The sequence below is a fragment of the Thalassophryne amazonica genome, chromosome 5 (genome assembly GCF_902500255.1).
Source record: "Thalassophryne amazonica chromosome 5, fThaAma1.1, whole genome shotgun sequence".
NCBI lineage: Eukaryota > Metazoa > Chordata > Actinopteri > Batrachoidiformes > Batrachoididae > Thalassophryne > Thalassophryne amazonica.
The window spans coordinates 132,187,535-132,206,752 of NC_047107.1; the positions used below are offsets into that span (position 1 = coordinate 132,187,535).

Here is a 19,218-nt window from a genome sequence, read left to right on the forward strand (position 1 = left end):
GGGTAAAGAATCTGTCCAACAGGGTTCCTACACAGACAGAAAAGGATGTGCTCGCTAAAGGACTAAATTTCTCAGTGACCCCTAAACATATACCGACAGTAGATTACATCACTGCAGTAGAGTCAGCCATTAAACATAACAGTTTGTCAGAGTCAGAAGCTGGGGACCTCCGACTAAGAGTCACTGAACACATCGAACTACGAGGCCAAGATCAACAACTTGCTCAGTGACTCCAATACATACGAACGTCTGAAGAGAGACCCCACGAGCGGCTATAAGAAGAAAATCATTAGCTACCTCCAAAACCTGGAGAAAGAGGGACTCATCGACAGGCAGGCGTACTACAGACTGTACCCTGGGGACGCCACTCTGTGCATCTATGGACTGCCCAAAATCCACAAACAGGACGTGCCACTCAGGCCTATTATATGTAGCACAGATTCCATCACATACAATTTGGCCAAGCACCTCAAGTGGATTTTGGCTCCTCTAGTGGGTAACTTAGACCACCATGTGGAGAACACACAAGATTTTGCGAACAAGATCAAGGACCTGCAGTTGGAGGCAGATGAAACTATGGTGTCATTTGATGTGACGTCGTTGTTCACCTGCATCTCCACCGCTGAGGCCGTCTCAGCTGTGAGGCAGAGACTGCTGCATGTAACTCTACTTGAAAGGACCAAACTCACACCAGACCACATCTGCCAACTCTTGGAGATCTGTCTTAACACTACATTTTTCCTGTTTATGAGGAACTACTACAGGCAGATCCATGGTTGTGTGATGGGGTCTCCAGTATCCCACATTGTGGCCAATCTGTACATGGAGCGGAGTGGAGAAGACAGCCTTGACGTCTTTCACGGGCATCTCTCCCAGTCACTGGTTCAGATATGTCGATGACATATGGGTTAAAATCAAGCAACAGGAGGTTGAGGACTTTACAGAACACATCAACTCGGTGGACTCCAGTATCAAGTTCACACGTGAGGATGCCAGAAACAACCATTTAGCCTTCTTGGACTGTGATGTTACAATTGGAGAGAACAGACAGGGGTTTACAGAAAACCTACTCACACTGACCAATATCTGCTCTTTGGCTCAAACCACCCCCTTGAACACAAGCTCTGGGTGATCAGGACTCTTCAACACAGAGCCCTACAGGTGCCCACAACTGCAGAGGGAAGGGCTAAAGAACAACAACTTCTACGGAAAGCCCTCACAGTATGTGGGTACCCACGATGGTCCCTGGACAAAGTGCAGAAGTCCCAGAGAACAAAGAGACCAGATAGACAGGAGACGGAGACAAGAAGAAGAAGAGTGTCTCTCCCTTATTTAGCAGGAGTAGGGGAAAAACTACAGAGGATCTTCAGACAGCACAAAATCCCAGTTTACTTTAAACCGGTTAACACCTTGAGACAGAAATTAGTTCACCCTAAGGACAGGATCCCTAGTTACAAACAGATCAATGTAGTGTATTCTATCAGATGTCAAGAAAACTGTAACGAACACTACATAGGTGAGACTAAGCAACCTTTACACAAAAGGCTATACCAGCACCGCAGAGAGGGCGCCAGTGGACCTCAGTCTGCAGTTCATCTCCACCTTAAAGACACTAACCACATGTTTGAGGCCAAGGAAGTTAAAATATTAGCCAGAGAGAAGAAATGGTTTGAGAGAGGGGTCAAAGAGGCATTCTATGTGAAACAGTTGAAACCCAGCCTTAACCGGGGAGGGGGTCTGAGACGCGCTTTGTCCCGTTTACAATGGGGTACTCAGGTCAAAGCAGTTTCAGTCTTTTGTTCATGGTAATGAGTCATTCACATCATCAGGAGAGTCGTCAAGGGAGCCATTAGGAGAGGCTGCCATCCCATCATTAGGAGGGACAGCTGCCCTGTCAGTAGGAGGGTGCTAACTAGAGCACAATAGGTGCTAATTAGAGCTATTGTTTAGTCACCGGCCTATAGCAGTCAGCCTCTCGGTAGGAGGGGGCTGGTTAGGTTTAAAACTCCAGCTTTTGTGGCTGTCTGTTTGTTCTTCTCTACAAGAGTCAAGACAGAAGTCAGACTACCAGAGCAAGAATTTTAGCTGAGGAAACTTCTGCGATTTGAAGCGAAACATCCTCGCGTCAAGCAACCCAGTCCAGTCGAAGATTCAAGCTTCTCTACTTTGCTGTTTTTACCTCATAACTAACATTCAGTCACAGATTGTCCAAACTACACCTTTTTGGTATAGTTATGATCAGACACATAATGTGGCATAGCTTTCAATATGATTGGAACATTTTTTTAATTTTGACCCCTGTACAATTCTTCATTGACCCCTATTTGGCCCCCAATTGAAAATTCAAATGGCTAACATTATTTGTCTAAAATATATACCAAAAGGTACACACAGTCAAATTTTGGTGCTTGTAACCAGATTTAAACAATTCCTCTGCAAATATTCTGTTATCTGCTGCACTATTGAGTCTGGTCTGCTGACGTTTCTTCCTCAGAGGGAGTTTTTCTTCGCCCTGTCGCCTGTGTTCTTGCTCTGGGGGTTATTTGTGTGAAGTGCCTTGAGGCAACTTTGTTGTGATTTGGAGCTATATAAATGAAAATAAATTGAAATTGTATGTTCTCCAAGGAAACAGGTGATTTCGAGAAAAACATTGTTATGGATTTTTCTGCATTCAAGACCAAATGGTTCTGCACCACATCAAACTGCAATAATTCAAATACCTGTGTCACTGAGTCTGAACAACAACTTTGTTACTTTGGCAAGTTTATCTCATGATCAGGCCTAAATTCAGACTGTTACTTTGATTAACTTATCTCAGGATCAGGCCTAAATTCAGACTTTGTTACTTTGGCGAGTTTATCTCAGGATCAGGCCTAAATTCAGACTTTGTTACTTTGATGACTTTATCTCATGATCAGGCCTAAATTCAGACTTTGTAACTTTGATTAACTTATCTCAGGATCAGGCCTAAATTCAGACTTTGTAACTTTGATTAACTTATCTCAGGATCAGGCCTAAATTCAGATGTTGTTACTTTGATTAACTTATCTCAGGATCAGGCACAAATTCAGACTTTGTTACTTTGATTAACTTATCTCAGTATAAAGCCTAAATTCAGATGTTACTTTGATTAACTTATCTCAGGATCAGGCCTAAATTCATATGTTGTTACTTTGATTAACTTATCTCGGGATCAGGCCTAAATTCAGACATTGTTACTTTGATTAACTTATCTCAGGATCAGACCTAAATTCAGACTGTTACTTTGGCGAGTTTATCTCATGATCAGGCCTAAATTCAGACTTTGTTACTTTGATGAGTTTATCTGATGATCAAGCCTAAATTCAGGCTTTGTTACTTTGGCGAGTTTATCTCATGATCAGGCCTAAATTCAGACTGTGTTACTTTGGCGAGTTTATCTCAGGATCAGGCCTAAATTCAGACGTTGTTACTTTGATTAACTTATCTCAGGATCAGGCCTAAATTCATATGTTGTTACTTTGATTAACTTATCTCGGAATCAGGCCTAAATTCAGACTTTGTTACTTTGGCGAGTTTATCTCAGGATCAGGCCTAAATTCAGACATTGTTACTTTGATTAACTTATCACAGGATCAGGCCTAAATTCAGACTTTGATACTTTGGCAAGTTTATCTCATGTTCAGGCCTAAATTCAGACTTTGTTACTTTGGCGAGTTTATCTCAGGATCAGGCCTAAATTCAGACTTTGTTACTTTGATTAACTTATCTCAGGATCAGGCCTAAATTCAGACTTTGTTACTTTGGGGAGTTTATCTCAGGATCAGGCCTAAATTCAGACTTTGTTACTTTGATTAATTTATCTCAGGATCAGGCCTAAATTCAGACTTTGTTACTTTGATTAACTTATCTCAGGATCAGGCCTAAATTCAGACTTTGTTACTTTGATTAACTTATCTCAGGATCAGGCCTAAATTCAGACTTTGTTACTTTGGTGAGTTTATCTCAGGATCAGGCCTAAATTCAGACTTTGTTACTTTGATTAACTTATCTCAGGATCCGGCCTAAATTCAGACTTTGTTACTTTGATTAACTTATCTCAGGATCCGGCCTAAATTCAGACTTTGTTACTTTGATTAACTTATCTCAGGATCCGGCCTAAATTCAGACTTTGTTACTTTGGCGAGTTTATCTCAGGATCCGGCCTAAATTCAGACTTTGTTACTTTGATTAACTTATCTCAGGATCTGGCCTAAATTCAGACTTTGTTACTTTGGCGAGTTTATCTCAGGATCAGGCCTAAATTCAGACTTTGTTACTTTGGCGAGTTTATCTCAGGATCAGGCCTAAATTCAGACTTTGTTACTTTGGCGAGTTTATCTCAGGATCAGGCCTAAATTCAGACTTTGTTACTCTGATTAACTTATCTCAGGATCAGACCTAAATTGAGACTGTTACTTTGATTAACTTATCTCAGGATCAGGCACAAATTCAGACTTTGTTACTTTGGCAAGTTAATCTCAGCATCAGACCTAAATTCAGACTTTGTTACTCTGATTAACTTATCTCAGGATCAGGCCTAAATTCAGACTTTGTTACTCTGATTAACTTATCTCAGGATCAGGCCTAAATTCAAACTTTGTTACTTTGGCAAGTTTATCTCAGCATCAGACCTAAATTCAGACTTTGTTACTCTGATTAACTTATCTCAGGATCAGGCCTAAATTCAGACTTTGTTACTCTGATTAACTTATCTCAGGATCAGGCCTAAATTCAGACTTTGTTACTTTGGCCTTGCCTTACAATATAAAGCGCCTTGGGGCAACTGTTTGTTGTGATTTGGCGCTATATAAAAAAAAAATTGATTGATTGATTGATTGATTTGGCGAGTTTATCTCAGGATCAGGCCTAAATCCAGACTTTGTTACTCTGGCGAGTTTATCTCATGATCAGGCCTAAATTCAGACTTTGTTACTTTGGCGAGTTCATCTCAGGATCAGGCCTAAATTCAGACTTTGTAACTTTGATTAACTTATCTCAGGATCAGGCCTAAATTCAGATGATGTTACTTTGTTTAACTTATCTCAGGATCAGGCACAAATTCAGACTTTGTTACTTTGATTAACTTATCTCAGGATAAAGCCTAAATTCAGATGTTACTTTGATTAACTTATCTCAGGATCAGGCCTAAATTCATATGTTGTTACTTTGATTAACTTATCTCGGGATCAGGCCTAAATACAGACTGTTACTTTGGCAAGTTTATCTCATGATCAGGCCTAAATTCAGACATTGTTACTTTGATTAACTTATCTCAGGATCAGACCTAAATTCAGACTGTTACTTTGGCGAGTTTATCTCATGATCAGGCCTAAATTCAGACTTTGTTACTTTGATGAGTTTATCTGATGATCAGGCCTAAATTCAGACTGTTACTTTGATTAACTTATCTCAGGATCAGGCCTAAATTCAGACTTTGTTACTTTGGCGAGTTTATCAGGATCCGGCCTAAATTCAGACTTTGTTACTTTGATTAACTTATCTCAGGATCTGGCCTAAATTCAGACTTTGTTACTTTGATTAACTTATCTCAGGATCCGGCCTAAATTCAGACTTTGTTACTCTGGCGAGTTTATCTCAGGATCAGGCCTAAATTCAGACTTTGTTACTTTGATTAACTTATCTCAGGATCCGGCCTAAATTCAGACTTTGTTACTTTGATTAACTTATCTCAGGATCCGGCCTAAATTCAGACTTTGTTACTTTGATTAACTTATCTCAGGATCCGGCCTAAATTCAGACTTTGTTACTCTGGCGAGTTTATCTCAGGATCCGGCCTAAATTCAGACTTTGTTACTCTGGCGAGTTTATCTCAGGATCAGGCCTAAATTCAGACTTTGTTACTTTGGTGAGTTTATCTCAGGATCAGGCCTAAATTCAGACTTTGTTACTTTGGCGAGTTTATCTCATGATCAGGCCTAAATTCAGACTTTGTTACTTTGGCGAGTTTATCTCAGGATCAGGCCTAAATTCAGACTTTGTTACTTTGGCGAGTTTATCTCAGGATCAGGCCTAAATTCAGACTTTGTTACTTTGGCGAGTTTATCTCAGGATCAGGCCTAAATCCAGACTTTGTTACTCTGGCGAGTTTATCTCATGATCAGGCCTAAATTCAGACTTTGTTACTTTGGCGAGTTTATCTCAGGATCAGGCCTAAATTCAGACTTTGTAACTTTGATTAACTTATCTCAGGATCAGGCCTAAATTCAGATGTTGTTACTTTGTTTAACTTATCTCAGGATCAGGCACAAATTCAGACTTTGTTACTTTGATTAACTTATCTCAGGATAAAGCCTAAATTCAGATGTTACTTTGATTAACTTATCTCAGGATCAGGCCTAAATTCATATGTTGTTACTTTGATTAACTTATCTCGGGATCAGGCCTAAATACAGACTGTTACTTTGGCAAGTTTATCTCATGATCAGGCCTAAATTCAGACATTGTTACTTTGATTAACTTATCTCAGGATCAGACCTAAATTCAGACTGTTACTTTGGCGAGTTTATCTCATGATCAGGCCTAAATTCAGACTTTGTTACTTTGATGAGTTTATCTGATGATCAAGCCTAAATTCAGGCTTTGTTACTTTGGCGAGTTTATCTCATGATCAGGCCTAAATTCAGACTGTTACTTTGATTAACTTATCTCAGGATCAGGCCTAAATTCAGACTTTGTTACTTTGGCGAGTTTATCTCAGGATCAGGCCTAAATTCAGACGTTGTTACTTTGATTAACTTATCTCGGGATCAGGCCTAAATTCATATGTTGTTACTTTGATTAACTTATCTCGGGATCAGGCCTAAATTCAGACTTTGTTACTTTGATTAACTTATCTCAGGATCAGAGCTAAATTCAGACATTGTTACTTTGGTGACTTTATCTCAGGATCAGGCCTAAATTCAGATGTTGTTACTTTGATTAACTTATCTCATGTTCAGGCCTAAATTCAGACTTTGTTACTTTGGCAAGTTTATCTCATGTTCAGGCCTAAATTCAGACTTTGTTACTTTGGCGAGTTTATCTCAGGATCAGGCCTAAATTCAGACTTTGTTACTTTGATTAACTTATCTCAGGATCAGGCCTAAATTCAGACTTTGTTACTTTGGGGAGTTTATCTCAGGATCAGGCCTAAATTCAGACTTTGTTACTTTGATTAACTTATCTCAGGATCAGGCCTAAATTCAGACTTTGTTACTTTGATTAACTTATCTCAGGATCAGGCCTAAATTCAGACTTTGTTACTTTGATTAACTTATCTCAGGATCAGGCCTAAATTCAGACTTTGTTACTTTGATTAACGTATCTCAGGATCCGGCCTAAATTCAGACTTTGTTACTTTGATTAACTTATCTCAGGATCCGGCCTAAATTCAGACTTTGTTACTTTGATTAACTTATCTCAGGATCCGGCCTAAATTCAGACTTTGTTACTTTGATTAACTTATCTCAGGATCCGGCCTAAATTCAGACTTTGTTACTTTGATCAACTTATCTCAAGATCCGGCCTAAATTCAGACTTTGTTACTTTGGCGAGTTTATCTCAGGATCCGGCCTAAATTCAGACTTTGTTACTTTGATTAACTTATCTCATGATCAGGCCTAAATTCAGACTTTGTTACTTTGATTAACTTATCTCATGATCAGGCCTAAATTCAGACTTTGTTACTTTGATTAACTTATCTCATGATCAGGCCTAAATTCAGACATTGTTACTTTGATTAACTTATCTCATGATCAGGCCTAAATTCAGACATTGTTACTTTGATTAACTTATCTCATGATCAGGCCTAAATTCAGACATTGTTACTTTGATTAACTTATCTCAGGATCAGGCCTAAATTCAGACGTTGTTACTTTGGTTAACTTATCTCAGGGTCAGGCCTAAATTCAGACTCTGTTACTTTGATTAACTTATCTCAGGATCAGACCTAAATTCAGACTTTGTTACTTTGATTAACTTATCTCAGGATCAGGCAAAAATTCAGACTTTGTTACTTTGATCAACTTATCTCAGGATCCGGCCTAAATTCAGACTTTGTTACTTTGGCGAGTTTATCTCAGGATCCGGCCTAAATTCAGACTTTGTTACTTTGATTAACTTATCTCATGATCAGGCCTAAATTCAGACTTTGTTACTTTGATTAACTTATCTCAGGATCTGGCCTAAATTCAGACTTTGTTACTTTGATTAACTTATCTCATGATCAGGCCTAAATTCAGACTTTGTTACTTTGATTAACTTATCTCATGATCAGGCCTAAATTCAGACATTGTTACTTTGATTAACTTATCTCATGATCAGGCCTAAATTCAGACGTTGTTACTTTGATTAACTTATCTCAGGGTCAGGCCTAAATTCAGACGTTGTTACTTTGGTTAACTTATCTCAGGGTCAGGCCTAAATTCAGACTTTGTTACTTTGGCGAATTTATCTCAGGATCCGGCCTAAATTCAGACTTTGTTACTTTGGCGAGTTTATCTCAGGATCCGGCCTAAATTCAGACTTTGTTACTTTGATTAACTTATCTCAGGATCTGGCCTAAATTCAGACTTTGTTACTTTGATTAACTTATCTCATGATCAGGCCTAAATTCAGACATTGTTACTTTGATTAACTTATCTCATGATCAGGCCTAAATTCAGACGTTGTTACTTTGGTTAACTTATCTCAGGGTCAGGCCTAAATTCAGACGTTGTTACTTTGGTTAACTTATCTCAGGGTCAGGCCTAAATTCAGACTTTGTTACTTTGATTAACTTATCTCAGGATCAGGCAAAATTCAGACTTTGTTACTTTGATTAACTTATCTCAGGATCAGGCCTAAATTCAGATGTTGTTACTTTGGTTAACTTATCTCAGGGTCAGGCCTAAATTCAGACTTTGTTACTTTGATTAACTTATCTCAGGATCAGGCAAAAATTCAGACTTTGTTACTTTGATTAACTTATCTCAGGATCAGGCAAAAATTCAGACTTTGTTACTTTGATTAACTTATCTCAGGATCAGGCCTAAATTCAGACATTGTTACTTTGATTAACTTATCTCATGATCAGGCCTAAATTCAGACATTGTTACTTTGATTAACTTATCTCATGATCAGGCCTAAATTCAGACATTGTTACTTTGATTAACTTATTTCATGATCAGGCCTAAATTCAGACATTGTTACTTTGATTAACTTATCTCAGGATCAGGCCTAAATTCAGACGTTGTTACTTTGGTTAACTTATCTCAGGATCAGGCCTAAATTCAGACGTTGTTACTTTGGTTAACTTATCTCAGGGTCAGGCCTAAATTCAGACTTTGTTACTTTGATTAACTTATCTCAGGATCAGGCAAAAATTCAGACTTTGTTACTTTGATTAACTTATCTCAGGATCAGGCCTAAATTCAGACATTGTTACTTTGATTAACTTATCTCATGATCAGGCCTAAATTCAGACATTGTTACTTTGATTAACTTATCTCATGATCAGGCCTAAATTCAGACATTGTCACTTTGATTAACTTATTTCATGATCAGGCCTAAATTCAGACATTGTTACTTTGATTAACTTATCTCAGGATCAGGCCTAAATTCAGACGTTGTTACTTTGGTTAACTTATCTCAGGGTCAGGCCTAAATTCAGACATTGTTACTTTGATTAACTTATCTCAGGATCAGACCTAAATTCAGACATTGTTACTTTGATTAACTTATCTCAGGGTCAGGCCTAAATTCAGACGTTGTTACTTTGGTTAACTTATCTCAGGGTCAGGCCTAAATTCAGACGTTGTTACTTTGGTGAGTTTATCTCAGGGTCAGGCCTAAATTCAGACGTTGTTACTTTGGTGAGTTTATCTCAGGGTCAGGCCTAAATTCAGACTGTTACTTTGGTGAGTTTATCTCAGGACCAGGCCTAAATTCAGACTTTGTTACTTTGGTGAATTTATCTCTGATTTGTTTTCAGATGACTTACTTATTAAGCTCACAGTTTCACTGCCCTGCCCACTGGGACGAGATATTGTGGAATTTATAATCTCATCATCACCTTAATGAACTTGGAGCCAGAATACCAGACATCTTCACATCACATTGTGGTCCTGATCAGTCCGTCGACAGTCTTGTGGACAGCTTCAACTCGGTGTTCACGACTCTACTGGACACGATCGCTCCACCTACTCTAAAATTACATGGACTCAGACCGTCTGTGGTCCTCCACCACCCTGCTTGGACTCTAACCAGTGACCCAAGGTGAGAGCTGGATGTCTTTGGTAACAGGTCTCTTTGGAGGACTAACTTTGTGTCAAATGAACAGTTACTTGGAGAGACGCAGATGAGGAGGATCAACTTTGACATTTCGTCCATGTGGTGTGTTTCTCTGGACATGATCCAGCACGCAGGTGTCTCAGTATTGAGGGGGCTGCAGAAGCTCAAGGATATGCCCACTTTTCACATGGCTACAGCAGACAGGTGGTTATTTTGGAGATGTGGCGATGGACCGGTTGTCTGCCTGGTAACCACCCAGGCAGACAACCGGTCCAGGACTGAAGGCAGCGTGATGGATGTGGTGCAGCACGGCACTAGTGCACGCTGCCAGACTTCACCTGACCACCCGAGGACTACAACAAGTCACAGTGTTTCCATTTGGAGATCCTCCAACGACACACTGGTTCTGATCTCACAGCCAGATCGTAAGCGCATGATTCGGGGGGGGGGGGCTCCTTGACCAAAGCAGGATCATTTCAGACTCTGTGGTTCTGAAGAGGCTCTTGAGTGGCCAGAACTGAAACAGCATTCCATATCCCATCCAGGGGACGGACCCGACCTGGAACCTTTCTCCCGGGGGAGAAGAAACGCAGCACAGTGGAAAAGGAGCATCTCACAGTTGATGCCCGTTCACCCTGTTTGGACTACATCCCGCTAAACCACATGAAGGACACAAGCGTGCGGATCGCCACCTTTAGGACTGTTTGGAAGACAGGCAGCAGTTTGTCCTACCTCCTCCAATTCTGTTCCACACAAAGTTCCCATCGAATCCTCCGAGGTAGGCTGGAACACAAACCAGAGTCCAAAACCATCAAACACTAAAACACTGACAGGCAGCAATCACACATGGTCGTCATGGTAACTGACCTCCAAGGGCCAGGATCATGTGTCCAAGGGGAGGTCCACTGTCATCCATGAAGAAGACTCCCTTCATGTAGAGAGACACAAACTGTCCGTAATACACCTCGTCAAACCTGCATATAAACATGGCATCAGCTGTGTCTGCCCCAGGGGCTAATGGGTAATCAGAATCTGAAGAGCATTTATTCACCAAGTATCCACAGAACACAAGGAATCTGACTTTGGTTTGAGCTGCACTCTCTCTATATGGCAGGTAGAAATATACACTAAACACTGAATCATTCACAGGAATAAAATGTGCAAATGAAATGGGCAAGAAAATCAAATGTCCAATAAGAGAAAAAAATGTGAGAAACAGACAAACAGAATGAAGTTGCACGTGAGGTATATGAATGAGTTTGTTGTCAGGTTAACTTGTTCATCAGTGTGACGGCCTGTGGACAGAAACTGTTTCTGTGTCCGATTTTTCTGACGTACAGAGCTCTGCAATGTCAACCAGAAGGGAGGAGTTTAAACAGGGTGTGTCCAGGGTGAGAGGGGTCTGCAGATGTCACCAGCTGGCTTCCTGGTCCTGGACTGGTGTAAGTCCTGGATGGAGGGCAGGCTGGCTCCCAGACCTGACAGTTGGTTGAAGTCTGTGTCTGTCATCTTGGAGGCAGAGGGAAACCAAACAGAGATGGAGATGCACAGGACAGACTGGATGATGGATATGTAGAAGATGACGAGCAGTTCCTGGGGCAGGTTGAAAGTATTGTAGTTCCTGATCCTTCCTGATGTAATTAGAAGTCACATCATGTCATTCCTAACTCCCACTTCAGACACAAACCAATTCAGTTACAAGGCCAACAGGTCAACAGAGGATGCTGTGACCTCTGCCCTCCACACCACGCTGACCCACCTGGACCAACAGGGTAACTACACCCATCTTCTCTTCATGGATTATAGTTCTGTATTCAACACTATCCTCCCCCATGGCCTCGTGAGGAAGCTGCTGAACCTCTGTCTACCTCAGTCCACATGTCTTTGGATTAAGGACTTTCTGTCAGATGGCTCACAGAGAGTCAGGATTGGCCCTCACATATCCACAGCTCTCACACTCAGCACCGGTTCCCCTCAAGGCTGCGTGCTGAGCCCACTGCTCTTCACCCTCTACACCTCTGACTGCACCCCGTCCACACCAGCAACACCTTCATTAAGTATGCAGATGACACCACAGTGGTCGGCTTTATCACTGGAGGAGATGAGTCCACCTACCAGGAGGAGGTGGAACAGCTGACGGTGTGTTGTAGAGAAAATAACCTGCTCCTGAAAACATCCACACCAAGGAGCTAATCATAGACTTCAGGAGAAACAAAACAGGCATTCAGCCCATTATCATGAGGGAGGGGTAGGACCTGTGTGGAAAGGATCAAGTTCTTCAGTTTCCTGGGAGCAGAAGACACATAGAGCAGAAACTGACCTGGGGCAGGAACACCACACACTTGGTAAAGAAGGCATTGCAGCAAAGACACTTTCTGAGAATCCTCAGGAAAAGTAACCTCAACCAGAGATGTCTGGTGTCTTTTTCTCACTCTACCATGGAGAGCATCCTCACAGACTGCCTCTGGATGTGGTTTACCAGCTGCACGGGGGCAAACAGGAAAGAGCTCCAGAGAAGATCACTGGCTGCCCTCTACCCACACTGGAGAACCTTCATGGCTCTGACTGTCTCAGGAGAGCCAACACCATCCTAAAGGACTCGTCCCACCCTGGACACTCTCTGTTTGAGCTGCTGCCATCAGGCAGATGGTACAGGACAATTAAAAACAAGAACAAACAGACTGAAAAAACAGTTTCTACCCAACTGCTCTTAGAGCTTTGAATGGAACCAAACAGCCAGGTCACATGACACACTGGAAATGAGGGAAATATTTGTTTTATTTGATTGGTGCTTTGTATGTCACGTGACATGGATTAGTCGTCCCATTTGTGTTGCATTGCATTTAGAGTGCAATTTGGTTCCATACGTTTGGTACCACTGCACGCTGCACAACAATTAAAAATCCACTGTGCTGTAAAACGTCTGGAGGCATGAAGAGCTGTTAGCAGAAAGTTAGAATGAAAGCTGGACTAATTTCTGACATGATTTTTTTTTTTTCGCTGCACTGAGGAAGCACACAGTCTTTTTTTTTTTTTTGGAAGTACATGAAGTTGGTGCACGGCATCACGGATGACATCATCAGAATTATTTTTGGACTCGTATTTAAAGTTTGGGTTGGACTGCTGATGTCAGACCAGCAGTGATGCACCAAAGCTGGACAAATTTCTAATGCAATTTGTCGCTGGAGTGAGTATCGTACACAAACTCTTTCTTTTTTTTTGGAAGTACACAAAGTCAGTGCAGTGACGCACCAAAATGTAAGTCCCTTTACTGTTATAAATTAATGGAGGTTCTGGGTCGAGGCCAATGGAGTAAGACACGTCTCTGGGGGCTCCTGCCTAACTTTTTTTTTAAAGCACTTCAGGTGGTTCTATTGCCGTTGTGTGAGCACATTTTGAAGGTATACGTTTATTTCAGCTTACAAAAGTGTCAATATGCCTCCAAAATCCAGGAATGCAAACAGCTCGACTGCACTGCAGGTGCGGCACGCCACCATGGCTACATCCTGGACCTCGAGTGATCCTGCTCAGTGGTCCTCTATTGAAGCAGCTGGTGCCCACGTTAGCCCCGCTTTACTTTAAATATTGAAAAAACGGTATCTATGTGTTTTTACAAACTGAAATAAACTTCAGAATGTCTTGAAGTTTTAATCTGTGGTCAGAAAATTCATAATGTTGATCAATATAGATATCTGGGTATAATACTTGATTCAAATTGAATTTTAAGAAACATGTTAAAAAGATAACACTTTAAAAATTTAATTTGTCAAATTACAGATACATTCGAAACTCTCTTACCATCGACGCTTCTAATGTATATCTTAATGCAATGATTATACCACATTTTCGTTACTGTATGACAAGTTGGTCACAGGCGTGCAAAACTGCTCTTAGGCCTCTTCAGTCACTTTATAAAAGCTCTCTCAAGATTCATAGAAAAACATTTATTTCATCATTGTCACATACTCTCAAAGTATAATATTCTGAGCTTTGAAAATTCATCATGTACTCAAATTTATGTTTGTTTTTAAAATCATTCATGGCACTGCTGCCTCCGCCGTTAAAAACTTTCATATCCTTGAACTCAGAAACAACATCTCGAGCCACTCGGTCGATGGGTTGAGGTGAGTGCAGGATTCCCAGACATAGAACAACTTTTGGGAACTCAGCGTTCTCTTGTGTGGCCATGCGCCAGTGGAATATGTTACCAACTGAACTTATTTCTTGTACAAACTTTTAACACTTTTCACACTGGTTGAAAATTGTGTGCTCTCGGGTCACACATGTAACCATAGTGTGATCTAATGTCATGTGCTCTGGACACAGTGTCTGTAATTTAAAAAAATTGAATGTAATATATTGTAAATTTCCTCTTTTTAATTGTTTTCCATCAGCCCTGTCTCGGGACTACAGGTGGAAATTAGCACGTGTGCTACAACCTGGCATAATGCATCTCTCCTATTTAAGGATCATGTATATTGTGCACTGTCCCTGTCTCAAATAAATAAATGAAAATGAAATCTGTTCCAAATAAAGTCAGAATTGCAAAGTGTGAAGATGGAGCTCAGTGCTAACCTCGTGGCTACTAACACCGCTGTGGGTGACTGTGACTGAGACGGAGGGCGCGCTGTCAACCTGCACAGGTGATGTGGTTTCACTTAAGAGTAAAGTGGAAAGTCTTTCTGGTAAAGTTCACGCCCTGGAAAATAAAACGTGACAACTTAGAAGCCAGATCCCATCGTGATAACGTCTGGAAAATTGGGCTATGTGAGCTGTGCGGTCCTGTCACCGCGGCTGTTATCTCCACTCTACTCAAAGACGCCCTCGGTCTGGATAAAGAGCCAGTTGTGGAACACGCTCATCGATCCCTGAACCCAAAACCCAATCCTGGGTGCGGCCACGTCCAATAACAGTGCGTCTACATTATCACGCAGATTGCGCCGACATCCTACAGCGTGCCAGAGACAAGCCGCAGATCAGGTTTGAAGATTCTTCTATCTCCATCTTTCCAGACCATGCTGTACGGACGGCCAGAGCGCGCGCTGCCCTCAGTGACGTCAGACACCAACTCAGGGCCACCCCGGGCACACGTTATGGTCTCATGTATAACAACAAGTGGTGGGGCCACGAAGAACTTTACATCACCTGAAGAAGCTGCCATCTTTGTGAAGTAGCTCTGTAATCTTATGTTACAGAGTCTGTTTTTAGAGGAACAATCGCCTACAAAATAACTTGTATGTGATAACACAGAATTATGATGTTGGTGACAGCTGCAACAATTTTTCATAGTCTTAATAAGCCATGTTCAGGTTCACACATTGTGGGTTTTTTTTCTTATTTACTGGTTGAATATAAACCCTGAAAATGTTTTTGTTTTTTGATAAACACTTCTTGTCGGGCAGGAGCTCTTGTTGATGTTGGGGTGAAGTGATGTGACTGTTTGGTCCAAAACTCAGAGTTTAGTTTTCTGGTTATGACTCCTGGATGTTTGTTTTATGCTGCTGCTGTTGTGTGTGTGTGTGTTTTTCCTCCCTTTCGGGTTGGAGATCACAAATCCGGGTGCCGCTTTCATTTCCATGCTGAAGAATTCTACACTTGGCCAATATTAAAAGTTCAAGTGTGAGATTTATTAGTTGGAACATTAAGGGTTTGGGGAACGCAGTCAAACACTGAAGGGTGTTTTCTCATTTAAAGTGTTTAAAGCCTGATATTGTCTTCCTGCAGGAGACTCACGTGAGAACTCAGGACTAAATTACTTTGAAATGTCCCTGGACTGCAGAGGGGTTCCGTTAAGCCCAGAGGGGTTGACATTCTGATCAGTAAATCTGTTTCATTTATGTTGACAAGGAAGGCAGGTATCTGATCATTTTAGGGACAATATTTCGTGTCCTGGTGTTACTGGTTAATGTATATGCCCCAAATTTGGACAATCCTAACTTCTTAAACAACTTCTACAACCCCTGGCAAAAATGATGGAATCACCGGCCTCGGAGGATGTTCATTCAGTTGTTTAATTTTGTAGAAAAAAAGCAGATCACAGACATTACACAAAACTAAGTCATTTCAACGGCAACTTTCTGGCTTTAAGAAACACTAAAAGAAATCAGGAAAAAAAAATTGTGGCAGTCAGTAACGGTTACTTTTTTAGACCAAGCAGAGGGAAAAAAAAAATGGAATCACTCAATTCTGAGGAATAAATTATGGAATCACCCTGTAAATTTTCATCCCCAAAACTAACACCTGCATCAAATCAGATCTGCTTGTTAGTCTGCATCTAAAAAGGAGTGATCAATCAATCAATCAATCAATTTTTTTTTTATATAGCGCCAAATCACAACAAACAGTTGCCCCAAGGCGCTTTATATTGTAAGGCCAGGCCATACAATAATGATGTAAAACCCCAACGGTCAAAACGACCCCCTGTGAGCAAGCACTTGGCTACAGTGGGAAGGAAAAACTCCCTTTTAACAGGAAGAAACCTCCAGCAGAACCAGGCTCAGGGAGGGGCAGTCTTCTGCTGGGACTGGTTGGGGCTGAGGGAGAGAACCAGGAAAAGACATGCTGTGGAGGGGAGCAGAGATCGATCACTAATGATTAATGCAGAGTGGTGCATACAGAGCAAAAAGAGAAAGAAACAGTGCATCATGGGAACCCCCCAGCAGTCTACGTCTATAGCAGCATAACTAAGGATGGTTCAGGGTCACCTGATCCAGCCCTAACTATAAGCTTTAGCAAAAAGGAAAGTTTTAAGCCTAATCTTAAAAGTAGAGAGGGTGTCTGTCTCCCTGATCTGAATTGGGAGCTGGTTCCACAGGAGAGGAGCCTGAAAGCTGAAGGCTCTGCCTCCCATTCTACTCTTACAACCCTAGGAACTACAAGTAAGCCTGCAGTCTGAGAGCGAAGCGCTCTATTGGGGTGATATGGTACTATGAGGTCCCTAAGATAAGATGGGACCTGATTATTCAAAACCTTATAGTAAGAAGAAGAATTTTAAATCTATTCTAGAATTAACAGGAAGCCAATGAAGAGAGGCCAATATGGGTGAGATATGCTCTCTCCTTCCAGTCCCCGTCAGTACTCTAGCTGCAGCATTTTGAATTAACTGAAGGCTTTTTAGGGAACTTTTAGGACAACCTGATAATAATGAATTACAATAGTCCAGCCTAGAGGAAATAATGCATGAATTAGTTTTTCAGCATCACTCTGAGACAAGACCTTTCTGATTTTAGAGATATTGCGTAAATGCAAAAAAAGCAGTCCTACATATTTGTTTAATATGCGCTTTGAATGACATATCCTGATCAAAATGACTCCAAGATTTCTCACAGTATTACTAGAGGTCAGGGTAATGCCATCCAGAGTAAGGATCTGGTTAGACACCATGTTTCTAAGATGTTGTGGGGCCAAGTACAATAACTTCAGTTTTATCTGAGTTTAAAAGCAGGAAATTAGAGGTCATCCATGTCTTTATGTCTGTAAGACAATCCTGCAGTTTAGCTAATTGGTGTGTGTCCTCTGGCTTCATGGATAGATATAAAGCTGGGTATCATCTGCGTAACAATGAAAATTTAAGCAATACCGTCTAATAATACTGCCTAAGGACGCATATATAAAGTGAATAAAATTGGTCCTAGCACAGAACCTTGTGGAACTCCATAATTAACTTTAGTCTGTGAAGAAGATTCCCCATTTACATGAACAAATTGTAATCTATTAGACAAATATGATTCAAACCACCGCAGCGCAGTGCCTTTAATACCTATGCATGCTCTAATCTCTGTAATAAAATTTTATGGTCAACAGTATCAAAAGCAGCACTGAGGTCTAACAGAACAAGCACAGAGATGAGTCCACTGTCCGAGGCCATAAGAAGATCATTTGTAACCTTCACTAATGCTGTTTCTGTACTATGATGAATTCTAAAACCTGACTGAAACTCTTCAAATAGACCATTCCTCTGCAGATGATCAGTTAGCTGTTTTACAACTACCCTTTCAAGAATTTTTGAGAGAAAAGGAAGGTTGGAGATTGGCCTATAATTAGCTAAGATAGCTGGGTCAAGTGATGGCTTTTAAGTAATGGTTTAATTACTGCCACCTTAAAAGCCTGTGGTACATAGCCAACTAACAAAGATAGATTGATCATATTTAAGATTGAAGCATTAAATAATGGTAGGGCTTCCTTGATCACAACATTGGAGAGCTGTTGCACCAAGTGGACTGACATGAATCATGGCTTCCAACACGAGAGATGTCAATTGAAACAAAGGAGAGGATTATCAAACTCTTAAAAGAGGGTAAATCATCACGCAATGTTGCAAAAGATGTTGGTTGTTCACAGTCAGCTGTGTCTAACTCTGGACCAAATACAAACAACATGAGAAAGGTTGTTAAAGGCAAACATACTGGTAGACCAAGGAAGACATCAAAGCATCAAGACAGAAAACTTAAAGCAATATGTCTCAAAATCGAAAATGCACAACAAAACAAATGAGGAACGAATGGGAGGAAACTGGAGTCAACGTCTGTGACCGAACTGTAAGAAACTGCCTAAAGGAAATGGGATTTACATACAGAAAAGCTAAACGAAAGCCATCATTAACACCTAAACAGAAAAAAAAACAAGGTTACAATAGGCTAAGGAAAAGCAATCGTGGACTGTGGATGACTGGATGAAAGTCATATTCAGTGATGAATCTCGAATCTGCATTGGGCAAGGTGATGATGCTGGAACTTTTGTTTGGTGCCGTTCCAATGAGATTTATAAAGATGACTGCCTGAAGAGAACATGTAAATTTCCACAGTCATTGATGATATGGGGCTGCATGTCAGGTAAAGGCACTGGGGAGATGGCTGTCATTACATCATCAATGCACAAGTTTACGTTGATATTTTGGACACTTTTCTTATCCCATCATTGAAAGGATGT

The 19,218-nt window shown here is 40.8% G+C and overlaps 1 protein-coding gene across 1 annotated transcript in view; it reads right to left on the bottom strand.

Annotated features, from left to right (window-relative positions):
- Nucleotides 1-19,218, bottom strand: part of pomt1 (protein-O-mannosyltransferase 1) — a 54,446-nt gene that overhangs the window by 30,498 nt on the left and 4,730 nt on the right. Inside the window, exons 2-3 of the mRNA XM_034171430.1 lie at nt 11,158-11,264; nt 11,023-11,073 (exon numbers count right to left, since the gene is read on the bottom strand). Of these exons, the coding sequence (XP_034027321.1) occupies nt 11,023-11,073; nt 11,158-11,224 (118 nt within the window). The 5' untranslated portion in view covers nt 11,225-11,264. The remainder of the gene's footprint in view (nt 1-11,022; nt 11,074-11,157; nt 11,265-19,218) is intronic.